Genomic DNA, 18522 nt, shown 5'->3' on the forward strand with positions numbered 1-18522 from the left:
AGCGATCAATCCAGCAGCTTATTTTCATTTCTTCACCCTCTCTTCACTTCAACAGGATCCTCGCCACCTTTCATCTCAGCCACGGTGGATTTGTGAGAGGGGCGGCTGACAGAGTGAGCCAGAAGAAGCCCCCCACCACCACCCCATCTCATGTGAAAATCAAAGTTGTCACTTCTCTAATTACCCAAAGCAATCTTTTCCCTCTCCTGCACGGCACTACCTTGCTGCGTCTCCCTCTATCGCTTTCCCTCTCCCCCCTCATCAGCACTTTCTTCACAGTTTCTCTGTTCTCCTCTCCTCCATCATGCCGCAGCCACAGGCCAATAATTGGAGACACCCTCCCACTGTGCGAGATCCAATCAGAAAGAGTGGCATAACACCAGAGGCCCAATAAGCATCCACAGAATGAGGTGGAGCTGTCATCAATGACAAGTGACTAAGCCTGCCGACTTCATTTCATACTTTGTGATTTTTTTGTGTGCTGTACTTCCTGAATCGAGTAAAATAAAAATCCAAACAATGACAAATTCCAGTCAGTCGTCACTGGAGTGTAACTCCGGCTGCTCACTCTAGGAAATGAATGTGTATGAACGTATAGCATATGTCAAATTAATTTTGTTTAAGAAAGGAACATTCATGACGTTTAAAATTTTAAAACTATCAAGTACTCAATGGCCACTTTTCTTTTGGCCATGTTTTTCCAGACATTACAGACATTCAGTAAATCCTTGTGATTAACATACAATTATAGTAAAATTAGATCAAATTTGCTTGTGATTTTGTTTTTTACAGCCACAAACTTACTTAACAAAACCCTGTTTCATTTATAATAATAATAATCCACATATGTTTGGGTTATAGACAAGATAATAAAGCCCCAATTTTAGTCCACATTTGACTGAATAGTACTTTTTTGATCAGTGCTGATATACACTGTATCCAACAAAGAGCTGACTCTTATATTATGCAATAGTTTTTGCTTGTCATACCCATGAACTTCACTCAATAAAGAGGGATACTTAACTAGGTTATCTTCATCATTCATTTGTATTTTCATTCAAAATGGGGGGCCGTGAGGCTGCACTGTTCTGTCCATATCACCCCACTTACTCGTCTGCTTGGTGAACCATCAAATTCACACAGAGCTGCCTCCATACTTCCTTTGTTGAGGCCCAAGCGACTGAAGTAAAATGTGGTCCATATGCCTCCAGCCATTTGTCGAACTGTGTTGTCTTGTACAAAGTGTATCCCCCTCCTGTCCTAATCCTTTTTGGTTTCCCCTGCTTTAAGTGTTTTTAACTGGCTCAGCTGAGAGCTTTCATGTTGATTTTGCCAAGGGGAGGAGGAGGAGGATAGCAGATATTTTGGGGGTCTGCCTTTACCTCGCGTTATCTCGCTTGCTTATTTCACGGCTGGTATTCTTTTTTGTTACGACGGCAAAGATGGATATCTAGAAAGTGTGGAGACAAAAATAGATAACAAAAAAAGGGCTAGAAGAAAGGAAGAGTGCAGCAGAGAGCTTTGTTGACCCCTTTTTTGGACCAGTTGTCTGAGGAGTAAGATCTTACTTGCCCTGTCAGAGGAGCTGTCCACACTAACAAAGAGTCTGTCTCTCTTTCTTCCTCTGTGAATTTCTCCACTTCCCCTTTTTTCCTTTCTCTAATGGCCAGCCTTCACAATGAATGGGTCCTCTAAATGCCTTACACAGAGAGTAAACAGGGAATGACACGAGCTCCCTCTTTTTACTTTGTCCATCTTTCCTCCTTCCCTCACTGTCATTGATTTATGATCTGCACTAAGTGGTGAGCTCGTCTGCAGAAAATGAACATTGTCCTGTCTGAGTGCATTTCAAGTAGCAGGTAATGGCGTATTTGGTTTGAAATTACCCCTGGCTTGTGTACAGTTTTACAATACACCTGCGTGTGCGTCTGCATGTGATTAGCGTGCGCGTGTTGCATTATTACGTACGGGGCTTCGTGCAATCTTTCCTGCTGTGATGCAATCCAATTTGTGCAGCCTTCATTTTCCAGAAACATGCAAAGCCTCATCCATCACAGAAGAGACAGTGGTTAGCTTCCCGCATGAATACTCGATCTATAATGTCTCTTTTATTCCGCCTAACCTCTCCCTCACGATCTTACTCCCTCTCTGTCTCCATCTATCATTCCTCTGCTCCTCCTTCAGTCCATAATTTTCCAACAAATCACTCAAAAGTAGAGAACCTTTACTTCTCATCTTGTTGATCTCCCCCGATTATTGGCGCCTCATCAATGCAACTCCCCACCACCACCACCGAAACTCCAGATGCCACCACTTCGTCTTCTACTACTTGTAATTCTAATTCTAATTCTAATTCTGCCCTGTTAGAAGTTAAATCAAAGTGATCCTCTGTCTGTAAATACAAGCAAGTAAGTAAGGAATAGAGTGTGTTGAGCAATGGCGGCACACTGTGTGCCCTCGCTGGTCATAATGACACAGTTATGAGCCACGGAAATATGGTAATCACGGCCAATATGGTGCCATACTGACAATATAACTACGGCAGTAAAAGGCAAAATGATTATTCAAAGCTCGGGAGGGCATCGCAATGAAGTCCAAATGCCAAGTGTGGTATAAACTCACAGGAAATGGATGGCAGTAGAGTTCCAGTAGAACCTTTCGTGCCTTAATGTCATTATTTACTATACTGAACTACTATAATCACACAAAAAAAAAAGAGTTGTGCGGGAATTTGTAAAGAGAGAGACAATATGGCACACATTCTCTCATACAAATGTAAATGTATAATGTAAATGAGTATATACAGCACATGAATGGATAAACATGTACATAAAAACTCCCACAAAACGCAACACTCACACTCTCTTCTTACACACTAACACATGCACCTCCCTCTTCACCATAAAACCCCCTTGAATTTCTTTCTTTATTCTACTCAGACCTCTTGAAAGCAGCAGCAGCAGTAGCTGGATGGGCGTCCCTCTTCTTATAAGAAGGGGATTGATACTGTAGCCGGCCCACACTAACTACACCTGACCCTCCTTCTCAGTGTTCGGGCACTATGATCAGTTACACAGCAGGGGAGGTGAAAGAGAACATCCTACAAAACAATAACAGAGGCGAGGCTCACAGCAAGCATCACAGGTTCTGGGCTATTATGGGCTTATTAAAATAAGAATTTGGACAGTGGCGCTGGTAACTGAAGGGTGATAGATGTGGGAGAACAAAATATCATGCAATTATAAAAACAACACTTCTGGGAGTGTCATAAGAGAACGAAATTCTGACAAATAAACAAACAAATTCCTCCAAATATGGATAATTATCCAGATATGCACCAAATGTAACCTGCTCATAGATATTAACACTCTCCATATGCCTGATTTTCTGCATTATTTCTTTAAAAATTTGAGAAAAGCCCACTCAGGGCCAGGGTAGAGGTCCTGCGGAGTGGAGGAGTTTCAGTATCTCAGGGAAAGAGGGAACGGTAGATTGACGATCGGATCGAGGCAGCATCTGCATCGGTCTGTTGCAGTGAAGAGAGGTAAGCCTGAAGGTGAAGCTCTGATTTACTGCTCGCTCTACGTTCCAACCCTCACCTATGGTCATGAGCTGTGGGTAATATACCAAAAGAACAAGATCGCAAATACAGGCGGCACCAAATGAGTTTCCTCCCCAGCCTTAGAGATGGGGTGAGGAGCTCTGATGTCGGGGAGGGGCTCAGAATAGAACAGCTGTGGTTCGGGCATCTGGTTAGGATGCCTCCTGGACGCCTCCCTGAGGAGGTCTTTCATGCATGTCCTTGTGGGAGGAGACCTGAGGGCAGACCCAGGACATGCTGGACGGATTATATCTCTTGACTGGTCTGGGAACGTCTTGGGATCCCACTGGAAGAGCTGGCAGAAGTGGCTGGGGAGAGGGTGCGGTCTGGGGTTCCTTGCTGCCCCCGTGACCCGGACACAGATAAGCGGGAGATGACGACGATTAAAGAAAAGATTATAAAAAAACTGCTCCAAAATATAAGATAATAATAATAATAATAATAATAATAATAACAGCCTAATGTAACCAAACTCAAGGTACATTCATTCACCAAGGTTATAATTTAATATTTATGGTCATTAGCACACCTTGGCCACAATAAGGCTATAGCAACAATCACAAAGTGTATTCAAGCTGGCAAGGGTGTTTTATTCCTTATTAAAAGTTAACTTTCCATTTGTATAGTTTCTTGCTGAAAGCCACATATTCGTTCTGTAATTAATGCTCAGTGAGGTCAGCGTATGACCTCAACGCAAAGTTGTGCAGTAAGATTCAGAAAGAATGTTATGGATCAGAGGGGATTAACAAAACCTACGCCGCTTGTATGACTTTGTCAGCAATATAGTCTTTTAGGATAAATGTTCTAGTTAAGCAATGCCTCTATGGAATAAGTGTTGCCCAACTTCTCTGAGTCAGAAGAACCTGCAGTTTCGTTAAAGGTAACAAACAAAGCCTCACAGCTTTCAAAAGAAAACTGAAGACGCCGGTGAGGCCACTGTCCACAAGCAGTGCCTTTAATGTCTTCATGGCAACAGTTATAACTTAACAGTTATAGCCACATCAGGTCTTCTACCTTCGTTACAACAGATGACCAGTGAGTAAAGAGAATTGGGTGTGAAATGGTGAAATTACAGTCCGTATGGCACTGCTGCTGCACACATCTGCCTGTTTATCTGAGGCAGAGGTGTTCAGAGTGACACAGGACTATTTTTATTAAACTTGCCTGCCATTTCAGGAACAGGAGGTGGGGCGGACCAATAACTGTTGCCGAAGGACCCACTGGGGACACCTGACATACTGGATTAGTTGGCCCGATGCTCCTGTGACAATTTTTGTCTGCTCTCTGTCTGTCAAATGCATAAATACACACACAAACAAAAGGACACACACACACACACATACACTGCTACACATAGAATCAGACACGAACCATAACACCCACACACAAACTCCCTAAGGAATATAAACATCACTTCGTGGGACATCAGGAGGCATGTTAATCTGCCATTGAATGTGCCTGAACCGTGACGGCCATGTTTTGCTGTCAACACCCTGTCTCCCTCCATCACCACCTCACCATGGCCTTCCATTTGCTGCAGGCAAATCTGAGCCTTAATGGAGGCTTCGCACATACAGCAATTCAAACATGTCTGAATCTGACAAATCTTTTGGACTGAGGCTCTAATAGTAGTGTTTGCAGGAATATGTTTGTGTCATAAAAAGACACTCAAAGATAACCTGTCACGGTCTCTCTGGTGCAAGATGACAGATTTACAGTGTCTTCTATTTTGGGTCCTTCTCCTCTGGGAACATTTTCATTTTCTCAGGCCGTGGTCTACAAGAGGATAAATCCCATATGTGTGCACAAAGCAGTAGACAGGGGTTGAAAACTACAATAACATCCCAATGTGACTGCCTGGTGCAGAACACAACAGTCCTTTTGAGGAAGGGTATTTCACAGGAAGCTGCACATCCTTGTTTTGAGAGAAGACAAATTTGGCATGTGTAACAACGACGAGAGTGCCCTGCTAGAGGTATCTTTCAAAACAGCTTGTTCTATTTTCTTGTCAATCTGGCTACATGGACATTTTAAGAGGTTGCCGTTGGTCCACTGGGACCAATGGAATGGCAATAATTCTACAGATGTATCAGAAAATGGAGCGTGTCTGAATACATTCTGAAATTGTTAGCAGAGCTGTTTCTCAGGTCTCTGGGGGCTGTAGGCAAGAGGGGATATTTGGGACCCTCTTTGAAGCATCAAAGACTCCAAAACTTGCAGGCTGTGACCTTTAGGTGGCATCCCAATGTTGTGTTATTCTCTATAGCTTACAGACAACCTCATGTCATTGCTGTGGGGCTGAATTGGTTGTCCATTGGGGGTTCCCTCTCAATTCGGGGCCCTAGGCAATTTCCTAGTGTTTTCCTACCCCGTTGCTGCAGCTCTGATTGTGTGAGTGTTTCTTACCAATTACGAATTAAGAGGATAAATCTGGGTTAGAGACACTTGTTTCTAACCCTAAAGGGAGCTCCCACCTTTCTCTATCTCCCTCCTCATTTGTCTCCTTACACAGTTCCTGTCTCCGTTAGGAAGTTGCCATACCCACATCCCCAACTCTCTCTCTCCCAAATGTATTCCTCCACCCTTTTGTGCCCCATCGTTATCTAGGTTTGCTTTCCTGATGTGCAACATCTCCGTTTCTCCAGGATGCCGCCGTGCCAAACGACAACAATTGGAACCTTCAAAGCAGGTGCCAGAGCCATCAAAGCAGGCACCCAAAAAGTTTTCATTGTGTCTAGTTCGTATAAATGAATAACAGCTATGATACAAACCAACCAACAAAACCCTCCCACCCTTCCCCATCCATTTCCTTCACTCAGTCTCCATATACTCCAAGAATTTTAGATGGGCTCCAGCTGCAGGCAGACAAACACAAAGCTCCTCAAGTAAACTAACAAACCCCAGCAAAATAACAGCTCTTAAATTCTTGATTAGCAGAGGAAAAGGAAAGAAACGTTTGACGAGGATGACGAGAGCCGGTAGAGTGGAAGGGAAGAGAACAAAAAGAATGCGTTATGGGCTGTGTGCCAATGTTTCCTGATGAAACAAAATATACCTGGATGATGACACTCACTTTCTAATGTTAACAGCATGCTCCAGAGCTATCATATAAGCAGTTAGTGCTAAAGGCTCCTGTTTGAAATGTGCATTGTAGGGAAAAGGGCAGTATTTCCATCATAATAACAACTGAAAAGAGTGAACAGCCAGTGTTCCTCCTCTTCTGGCTCTGATGCTTGCCCCTCAGTCATGCGCTTCTCTCAGTGCCAAAACATGTCCTCAAAATACGGAATTGCTGCTGTGACAAGAAGTGCGACAGTCCCGCTGCTTTACGTCGACTAGAGTAAACATCACGGCCACAATAACGCGAGGATACACACTGTTTTTAGACAATCAAGATAGAACACACTGACTTCAGCAAAGGTTGAGTCAGACAGCATCAGTGCAGGATAAATCACTGGAGGGAACATTGTTTGCAGAGATAGGCATGTAACGGTGCCTTCAAAGCTTTGAACAACTCCTTTAGTTGCTATTCAGGGTATTAGTTTTCCATGAGACCATAAACATGTAACGACGGCAGGTAATAGAGACTGGCTTTGTTTGGTGTGCAAAATCAAAATGTCTTCCTTGAAACAACCACGAGCAAGTGGGGGAACACAGTGGAGAGAGAAAATAAGAAAGTGCTTCTGTACCACCAAGAATAACCTAACTGGGCCAAATTAGAATTCCCTGATTGTGGTTAATCAACAAAATCAGGGAATAAGCACACTCCGAGCAGTGACTCATCTGGTGCCTGTCCTCATTTAAAAGCCTGAATGTGTAATGATGTTGTGTCGGTGTTTATCATGGAGCACAGCTTCTAAACACCTTCACATGCTTTCCCAGGGTGAAGTGTCTTCCCTCATAAAACATATTTACATTACAGTGGCCTTGACTCGGTGCTTCCTTTCACTGTGCCAGGAGCTTCAGAGGCAGACCAACTGCAGAGAGGTGGATGCTTTGAGATGCCTGCACGAGGGAGGCTGTTTGGCTCTTCTTGTTTTTTAGACCCTAACTTGACTTAGAATAATGCAGCCACACTCTAAATATGAATGCCATGATAAATAACCTAGAGCACTTACAGAAAATGCCTTTTAGAGGCACATGGCACACTCAGTGAATGAATAGCATTTCTTTCTATAGCTCCTTCTCTCTCTCTCTCGCTCCATTGTGTTACCCAAATTATCTGACAATTCAGCTGCGATTTTTCTTATCAAACACGAAAAGCTTTTTTCCTCCCTCAGTACCCAGACCCAGAACCATGTTCCTACCTGAGGGGAAACGTTCGATGACCGGCTGGTTGTCCACCTGTAGTGTGGCATTGCCACCACTGCGTGTGAATCGCACCACATGGTATTTTCCGTCGCTCACCATCACTGCGCCCTCCTCGATGATGATGTCGTCCGTTCCCACGTTGAAGATCACGCCGATCTTTCCCCGTTCCTGTAGGCAGAGGACAAAAAAAAGGTGTGAGGGGTTGCTCTGTTATCCTAACAAAGAGTTCACACTAGCCCTTCTTAATCGGACCCTAGTTCATTTGCTTGGAAAGATAAAACAAAATAAAAAATCCAAGACCAATAGGATTTGATGCAGCTCCATGTAGTATTTGGTGTGGAAACGACCTTATTGGTTGCAATGAGTGCAATGACTCATCAAGCACAGCTGTGCTTATTAGCAGAAAATGGTAACATCAGACACTATTATTGAAAGCAATTGCATGTTAATATTGGCATTTTACTGAAATCCCCAATGAGTCTGTTAAAAGCCTTAATACAGCTTTGTATTTGGAAAGATTTATCACAAACCCAGAACAACATTTCAAAAGGCATATTATTACAGATGTCTGATTTGACATATTCAACTATTATTAGCTAAAGACACCACACAAGTATTAGTGTTCTAGCCAACAACCCATTATGGAAGTATGTGTGTGAGTGTGTTACACTAAAGCAATCAAACTGACACTGAAATGTTGTTAATTTACAAAAGGATATAATTACAGTCACCAAGCCAAATAACCACCCATGCTAATGCAGTTCCCATGAATAACAACACTGCAGTGTGACTGGTAAAAGTCAACACAGAGTCATTAAAGCATTTCTGCCTGTACAGTGATGATGCTGTAGCCGTCGGATCTCACACACATCAGCCTTGTAAGGAACAGACAGACCTCATTGTGGACTCAGACACCTTTAGTATCCATCGACCCACTGAACCCCTTCGCCTTCCCATCTATTGGTGTTGACAGCCGCCCACTGCTTTGACTTTATTAAAGTCAAACGCCTACTAGACTCTCATCTCCCACCATCTTTCTCCCCTGCTCTGTGCTTCCTTTCCTCAGTCCCAGGAAAGGTCAAAGTCATTTACAGAGTTACAGTCTACCAGGGAGGCACAGAACAAGGGTGGAGGAGAGAGAAACAGACAGAGTACATACACTAGACAGCACCATTACAGAGAAATTCTCTGTCTGACTGTAAATCTTCTGCAGAACCTTTTTTTCCCCCCCGCACATCCATAAGATTTTAAAGACTACCCTGCTGCCCATTCTTACCGAGCCAGGAACAGGAACACTTCCTGATTGTCACAGCAGGTCAATGTCATTTGAGAGAGGGTCACGTTTACACACCGTTATCTGCCCACTGTGGAAACAACTTAATTGATTCCATTAGCTCATTAGCTATGTGCATTTATTTTGCCACCTCCCATATTGCAAGATATTCAGAGGTGAAAGTGTGGCTTTTGCCCGCAGCAGTTTTCTATTATTCATGGCTGATTAAGTATTCAAGAAAGGAAAATAAAAAACCTGGTGTTAACAGAACTTAAAATAGCAAGTTAATTGAGTAAATAAGTGCAGAGGTTGTGCAATAAGTTAATGAGTAGTATAATCACAACCAAATGTATGCACATCCTCACCGCTCTTTGGTGGTGCATTAAGTGGGCGCAGTATTTAGCCAAGGCCACAATGTGGCCATGCACCGATGACAACCATGATTAGGTTATTAATTGGGCATGCTTAAATGGCGGCGCAAGAGGAAGTGCTGCTGCCATGATTAATGCTGCAAAGGCATGCAAAGACAAGAAGTCACAGTTAAAGAGTCAGAGAAAACAATGTGGAGGAATCAATGGGCACACGCAAGAGGAAATAGATACAGCTGAGCGCACTCCTCTATGAAGATCAGAACTGAGTTAAACCAGAATGAGTTTCTCAGAGTGGAGCCTGATGGACTGCTCAAGAGATGATCTCATTCTACAAAGAGGCATGAACGTCTCAAATGGCGAAGTGCTTCCAGCTTCTAAGGCACTTAATCAATTGACTTATGGACTGACCCCTGGAAGTCTCTCCATTCGCTCTGCCCATGCATGCTACAATCCAGTATTCATTCTGAGGACACTGCGGACTAAGACTGAGACCTGAAGAAGCCTTTTGGATGAGAAGTGAAACGCCTTCAACTTAACTCAAGCAAGTCCAGTTGCCTAAAGCGAACTACTGAAGATGACTGAGAACCTTCGCAGACAAGGCACATACAGTATGAATCAAAATGTAATCAAAGCCTTGACTGTTGATACCTTTGGGATACTGCAGTAAGAAAATCACCATGGCATGGAGAGGGCAAGTGGAATGCTTTTGGATGAAGTGGAAGTGTCGGGATCACCACAGCTGCAGCACACAGTTGAAAGCTTAGAAGAATCACATTTGCCTGGAGAATTCATTCAATTTTTTTTTGGGGGTGGGGGCAAAGCAGACTGAATCCATGCTATTATGACTCAAAAGCAGAGCATTTGAGTGATATTTACAGAGAGATTAGCATTTGTGTTCCGCAACATTAGGGTTCCTCCTGGTGCTGAGGGAATGTATCGAGCCCATTACGGTGGGAAGCCGGTGGGAACCAGTGCTTTTTTAAAAATGATTTTAATGCAGCAGTAATGACATTTTAATGGCCATTTCCCTTAAGCGAACATATCTCTGGAAACAGAAGGAGGGAAAAAGCTCGTCGAATGACTGAGAGCAGTCAAGCCTGCAAAACTGAAACTGTGGGACTGGTAGGTAACTGACAATGAGCTCTGGCTGCTCTTTAAACACCACAGCTTTTAAAACTACTGCTTAGCAGCCCCGTAATCTGCTTCAGCTTGTCAGCAACTGTCAGATGTACGAATGTAACACTTCTGTTTTTTTTTTTAATTCAACGGTTAACACATTTCTCTTTTCTTTCCTTGGGTCAATCAGTGGTGTGGGTAGGGGGTCTTCTTGGCGATAGCTTTTCAATCACATTTCAACCTCAAGTGCAGAGGAAAGGCAGCATCTCTCCCTGTTTCTGAGGTTCAACTTAACAATCAAAGACATCGAATGGAAGGGACTGGAGATATCCAGAAGACTGTAATGACTTTTGATTTTTGAGTTTCTCTGAGAAAGGTGATGATGAAAGAAAGCTAGTTAAAGCTGCAGTGCATAACAGTTGGTTATTACTCTGCCACCGTTTGTATGCTGCATCCTTCAAAACATGCTCACGCAATACTTTCAGTCCTGACTGTTGGAGCACTTGTGTGTATACACCGACAGCACAGGGGAGGGGCGGGGACAAGAAGCAAATATTCTGCAATTTGAGTTACAAACTGCAATGTTTTACTATTCAAGATTTTCTCTTGAATATTAAAATTAATCTCAAACAAAACTGGCTTTCCTTGCATAAAATGCAAGATCTGAAAAGGGTTTTCACAGAACAGCAAACCGCTCAGCAGCTTCTTCCACAGCGCTAAATTGATGAAATGTCAGAAAAGAAAAAAAGTTTGCTTAATCTTCTCATTAGATTTTCTCCTTCCTTTCTCTCAAAGACAAAGAGTGGTTTTAAATTCCATGCAGCAGCCAGGAGGTGCAAAGCTAGAATGTGCAGAGCATTTCCATCTGAAATATTTCAACATGACCTTGCAGCGTGCAAGAGTGCATCGAGGTAAATGCTGCTGGCGAGAGCGGAATGAGAATGAGGAAGCGGCTGCAGTTGGCTTGTGTGTATCAGGGTTATCAGCGGCGTTAGAGAGCTCTTGCTGATCACACTAAGCAGAAAAGGAAGGGGAGGAAGAGGAGGAGGAGGAAGAGAAGCAGGGTGCAGAGTGTAACGGTGCAATAAAAAGACAAAGAGAACCTTGATGATCCACACAGGCCTCAAGGTTTGACATCTTCAAAGCACCTTGAAAATGTCAAGATCTGTTTCTCTCTTTGCTAGACACTGGCAGTCAATTAGGAGGGAACGGCAGACAAAAGGAGAATGGAAATGCCCTTTTGACTGCATCTATTAGTTGTTGTCATTTCTTAATCTTCTTTCTAAACACCGCCTACAGCTGTATCTCACTCTTGATCTACATGCATTTCCTCATCATCCACTCATGTTTGCCTTTTACGTCTTAACTTCAAAAAAAAAAGAAGAATTAAAAAGAGAAAACAACAGGGAAATGACAGAGATGTAGCTGCAAGCTAGACTGGGGGGGTCGATTCAGCACAACTTTGGCAGAAACAGTTGCAGTTGTTTAAAATCACTCAAGGTGTTTCGCATTTTTGCTGCCTCAATGTGCTTCAAGACACGGCGGGGGAACATGGTTGACCAGCTCAGTAGTTTGCTGATTATGATGATTTGGTTTGACAGATTTAATATTAATAGTCCTGCGGGTGGTTGCAACACAAACAACTTATCAGCCTCTTTCTCATTTCCCCAATAATGATCTATCACAGCCTGTATGTGCTTGAGCCTAACTTGACATACCAGTGTAAGTATGTGGAGCTGCAGTATTTATTTGCTTATGAATCAGCCAGTGGAGCAGCATGGACCAAAAAAAAGATTGATAAATAGGTTTTTAATAGATGCCAAGCGAAAAAGCAATTAATTTTATCCTGTCTCTATGGACACACACACACACACACACACCTGACACTTCTGTGAATGCATACACATCTAATAGTTTAATGTAGTTTGAGGCAGCTCACTGCTCCAGACAGTCAGTACGTTTACATGCACAGTTTAATCCAGATAAGGCCATAGTCCGACTAAGGCAGGCAATCGGAGAACTTGCCGAGTCCAAGTATACATGCAGAGGAAAAAATCGATTTATTGGCTGTGTACATCTGACACCGATTCCAGTCTGGCTAAGCTTATACACGCAGTAGTAATCAGACTACGAGTCGTATTCGCCGGGTAGGTTAGTGCGACTAAGTCTATCTTGATTTTAGTCAGACTAACACGTTTAGATGACATTAAGAAAAACAAACATTCTATCTTACTATCGCTCTACACAATGTTAAATGAATGTGCTATTTGTGTGTAGTTGTATAGTACATTGCTATTGGTGGGTCTCTGTAAGAGATGTCACTGCCTTGTGGAAGTGAGCTTGATATACTCTCATATGCTATCGCCGCAACTCCTTTTTGAGGGCAAGTCAGGTTGTACACAGCGAATGAGCTTGTCAACATGAACACAAAATGTCTGAGTGGAAATCATCCCTGGCATCTGCTGTGAGAAGAACTGTATAACAAGGCTAATCTTCCAGAAACTGCAGCGTTATGTAAGAAGACATAGGCTGTTGCATAACATGCAGACTCCTTGCTGGCTATATCAGCCACTGCCCGTTCCACTGATGTGTGCAGAGTGTCTGTGACAAAAAAAAAGGAGGAAAAGACGTAGGATCAACAGCCATTTTGAATCTACACAGATTTCATACATATACATTTTCAGACATGTGTCGTCTTGATTCCAGTGGCAGGGGACAAAGAGGAAGGCAGCACAATAACATCCTTACAAAGCAGCCATTTTGTTTCATTTACCACAACTTTTCTCTGATTCTGCCCAGCAACCTCATTTGTATGTGTTTGCAGTGATCTCCAGCAGTCACCTTGAGAAAGTTGTAGCTCATCTCCTCATCTTAACAGCACTTTATCTTTCCCTTCCCCCAACTTTCTCTTTTGACTCATTTCAGCACCAGTGGTCACGGCTGTCCGATCTTTTCTGCTCTGAAAATTACGAGCCACAGCTCTGACGGAGAATCAGATCTGATTGAAAAATCAATGACTTGGACAGATGTGATGTGTGTACGTGTGCATATGTTTGTGTGTGTGTGTGTGTGTGTGTATCATCTGAATCTGAATCTCCCACCCAAGCTTGACTCACACCGAGACAGAATGATGCGGAGGAAAGCAGCATTTATGCTAACAAAAGGAGACAGGGAAAAATAAATCAGCAAAAACACCATCCTCCACGATCCTCGCATTCATTACTGGTCTGCAATCTCAAGCATCAGATATCATGCACGTACACAAGGCCCTAGTTTAAGCAAGGTGTGCACCACTGAGACTCTTGATGGATGGTGTCCTTCAGCACACTCACCATCAAACCTGCAAGTTTGAATCCTGTCTGACCTGCGCGCTCATAATATAAACACAAGCACACATATGCAAACATGAGAATGTCCTTGAGCGAGGTTATGCTGAGCCCCCTTCACACACCGTGGCCCTGTTTACAAAGCTCGAGTGAGCTGATGGATACACAGACGCAGGGATTTGTGTACGCCTTTTCCCTCATGGCCGGGATCCAGCTGATTGTACAGAGCATGAAGTGAGGCAGCGCTACTTTGTATGTGTTGAAATACTGAAAATATTCCCTTTTTTACCGTTGCACCGGTGTGAATAAAGCATCTACCTTATACTTTATACTGTCACTGTGGTACAACTGCAGATACAAACAGTGCTTGAAGTTCAAGGTTGCAGAAATCAATTTTTTTTTTCAATTGCTGAAAAGAGTATCTGGCTCTTTAGCTATTAAATGATCCAGCTAGTCACTATCTTTGTCTGACTGATGCGGGGCGCTGAGCTGCTACTGTACAGTGGATTTGTAAGAACTGTTATTTTTTTTGGTATGAAAGACACTGTAGTGAGACCAAATCGAAATTGTGGGCTGCAACAGCAAAATAATAAACTGCACGATGTTTTAAATGATGAGAGCTACAGGAAACCAAAGTCGAGGGAACATTTTCACATGGGTTTATCATTGCGAGGTTATTTTCCCTTTTAAACTGGACAAATCAAAATGATCCATTTTATATGAAAATATTGATTTTAGCTACCTTTTTGAAACATTAATTTGATCCAGCACTAATCTGGAAACCAGACGGAGCACCTACTTCATATTTAGTAACTTGAGAATGGTTCTGGTCCACCCCCCTGTTCAGTCAGACAGATTTCAATCCAAGCTAAGTCAGATTGGGCCAGCTCTTACAATCTCTCTAAAATGGAGTTTATCAAGGACCAAGATGGCGGTCAAAAGACCAAGCACTCTTATTCATATGTTACATAGCACATTTATTTTTTGATTAGTTCAAGGTCTGTCCATTTACTGAGGCATTATGGTCTGCGGAGGTTTGGCGTCATCTCTTGGAAATCGAAAATGAACAAAGAGGTTTCCGACCCATTTGCAAATGCAAATTGACCTGGCCGTGCCGCGCTAATGGGACACTCGGTGAGAAGCTTAAGATAGCTCTAATTTACAAAGACTGGGAGGGCAACAAATTCTGTTTCCTCCACAACGAAGACGCTGCACAGTTTATTGCCTCTTTGCCTTACAGGTTTCACAACTATGACCTTGTGATTATGCTGAAGCTCCTTTAACTGCCCCTACATTAGGTCAATTTTCAAGAAGTTCTACCACCTCTGACAAAAGTGAGACAATCTTAAAACATCCATCAAGTGTTGCCTCTCTGCCTTTCAGTGCCTTATCATAGGAAAAAAAATGATTAAGTCTGAGTGGTGATACAAAGGGAACATGTCACCCCAGGGCTAAAAATAGACTCGCCATTTACCATCTTAGACTCTTATTCTGCCAAAGAATGTGTTAGAAAAAAATATAACATTTATCACTTTAAACTGTGAAACCTATGAGCAAATATATGTCATACAAGTGTCTCTTCTCCAACCAGAGATGGATGGATGATGGAGCAGATAGACATAGGAAAAACACGAAGGATAAACTAAGCACACAGGTGTGAGAGATAACAGAGAAGGCCAGAAAGAAGTGGTCATGCACTGAAGTGATGAAAGCAACAGCAAAGAAAAGATAAACAGATGAAAAAGTGGCAGGAAAGAGGAAAATGAAAGGTACGGATCCACATTACTCAAGATGTGGAGGCGTATTTCTTGAGGCCAGAAAAAACAGAAAAGGAACTTTGTTACTGTGGCGGTAGAAAAATCAATCTCCATCCGCCCACCCGGACCTCCCCTTACCAAAAGCCCTGGTGGGCCCAGACAGTGGTAGATACTTGTCAGTTTGGAGGGACTTATTATGGGTAAAAGAGGCTTACAAAACTGATAAAATGTCTTTTTTATTAATTCAATTATTGCCTTTACCAGCTCCAGCTCCACATAATCCTCCATCAATTCACTAAACACTGAGATATGACAATAATCCCTGCATCTGCCACCAAAGCTAATTACACTGAAAACCTTTCTAGGGACAACACAGAGCAATAAAAATGCCTGATATATCATCACTGTTTCTGAACACTTAAAATATTCACTTTTCTCTTAGCTCAAGTCCCAAACCTATATTCTATTCTGTTTCTCCAACAATTTAAATAGTATATACTTTCTTTTAATACATATGTGTTTTAAAATGGAATGCTTTACCATCAGATGTCTTCTACTATCATTTCTCTCACTTTGGCTTTAACCTTTCTGCTTTCAGTCCTCTCTCTCAATTTTCTAATCTGTCTGCCCTCATCATCCACTCTTTCCCTCCCCAGAGGCTCATTATTGTGTTGACTGGAGTTGCTAACATAGGTATGGTAGAATCCAATTGATCCTTGCTCTCCTCTGAGTGATCTGGGTGATGGAGTTGATACTTTCTTGCTTTGTAGCTGATGGAGAAAAGTGCAATGGCTTAAAACAAAATAAATTTGTAGATTATTTCTGCCTGGCACCATAAATCTCCTTAGTCTGTGAAATGAGATGGCTGAGTCGCTGATGTTGAGCTTAATCTGCTCTTTGTTTTCAGGCTTGGAACAATAATAATCCCTTTTGACTTTGTATGGGTTAATTGTGCTGCATGGAGTAAATTTTAAGGTCTTACTCGATACTGGAACAAAACCAAAAGAATAATGAATTAACGAATAAATCAGCATCACCATGTTATTTACTCTAAATAACACAAACCTTCATTAAAACAAGTTAATAACTGGAAAGACAGATGATATTGCCTTAGTAGACTGTTAATATGTCCATCAAGTAAATCCATGAATGCAGAATTATATTTCTTTTACAAATAACTTCCACAATATTGCCAAGCAAAGTGAAGCGGGTGCATAGGTTGTAGGGCTCCGCGAATTACCACGGAACTATCAAAACTGCATATATGACCAAGTGCAATATCCCAAATTCAAAAGACACCGGAAATTATGTGATTAAAATACAGCATTATGTTGAAATGCCACAGTCCAGCAAAAATCCACTGCCACTTCAAATGATCAGTCCTACCAATTTTGAATAATATTGTAAATGCAATATCTGTAAAAGTAATCACAGTATGACTTTTTTGACCAAATCATGCAGCTCTATGCATGATAAGTAACCAGGAGAAACTACTAGTGTACTGGATAACACATATTTTTACAGTAAAGTTTTAGAGAAATTTCAAATTAAAATTCCCATATTCACACATTTTAAATAGATAAATGATCAACTTTGAGAAAATGTTCACAAATTCTGAGGACCGACTAGGTTGTGTTGAGGACATTTATGACTACCAGCATACTGTAAATCAGACATATTTACATTAAGGGTATAGAGAAATTTTAATTTAAAAGCACAATATTTGCACCTTTTAAATCAAAAACATTAGCACAAATTTGAGACTCAATAAAAACAAACATTTCCATAAATTTCCAGGAATAATTCGGTTGTGTTCAGACCATCTATGACTACTAGCATACAGTAAATCAGACACTTCCACTAGGCAGTTTTTGAGAAATTTCAAGTTAAAAGTCCCATATTCGCACTTGTTTAAATCGACTTCTACTATCACCTTACCCACAGACGCCGTCCTCGGCCACAAAGACCGTGAAGTCCTTACTTCGAGGAACATCTCCGATGCTCAAGACATGTTTCCGACCGGTCTTCAAACAGCGCTCCTATGGGAAGCTCTAGCGACGGCGCACGCCTTCCCCGGAAGCCTCTCCCGCGAACAACAACCCCGATAAAAGTTCCAAGCAGCGAGACGTGGGCCTCCTGCTGAAGCCGCAGTCATGTCCGCCTCACGGAGGTGAAACCTGAACTCTATGCAACAACGTGTACGCTCATAATTTAATCAGAAACGTCCACACAGGTGGTCCCGTACCGCAGTGTTTACACCTGCTTGCCGCTCCGCTAACTGCTCCGCTTCCGGTTACGTCAGGCCCCAGTGAACCCTGGGAATTATAGTCCCAGAGCCATCTCTGAGCTCCCGGCTCCTGCAATTCCTCATTCTCTCAGGAACCAAATTCTCACGGGTACATTATTCATGTTCTCTTATAGCCATATTCCCACTGGTATATATACATACATATCTATATATATATATAGATATATATCTATATCTATCTATATATATATACATATATGTACATATACCATATATATATATATATACATATACATATACATGCTTTGTTCATTTTAATTCATAAATTGTTAGAGTGAGAACTTTGAAGCCCAGCTGTAATAACCACATGCATGTGTTTAAAGCTACGCAAGTTCAGAAATAGAGTGAAGTGGACTGATTATGTGTGTTTCCCCCCTGGGGGAGGAATGAAGTCATTCAATTCAATTCAATTATTATTCTGCACTGATTTGATTAGATTTTTTTTTCTGTATGCCATGT

The 18522-nt window shown here is 42.1% G+C and overlaps 1 protein-coding gene across 15 annotated transcripts in view; it reads right to left on the minus strand.

Annotated features, from left to right (window-relative positions):
- The window catches only part of nrxn2b (neurexin 2b), a 504397-nt gene that overhangs the window by 39487 nt on the left and 446388 nt on the right, over nt 1–18522 (minus strand). For all 15 annotated transcript variants that reach the window (XM_058626079.1, XM_058626077.1, XM_058626088.1 and 12 more), the window contains one exon: nt 7909–8080. In XM_058626079.1, coding sequence (XP_058482062.1) covers nt 7909–8080 — 172 coding nt within the window. The remainder of the gene's footprint in view (nt 1–7908; nt 8081–18522) is intronic.

The sequence above is a fragment of the Solea solea genome, chromosome 3, assembly GCF_958295425.1.
Source record: "Solea solea chromosome 3, fSolSol10.1, whole genome shotgun sequence".
Taxonomy (NCBI): Eukaryota; Metazoa; Chordata; class Actinopteri; order Pleuronectiformes; family Soleidae; genus Solea; species Solea solea.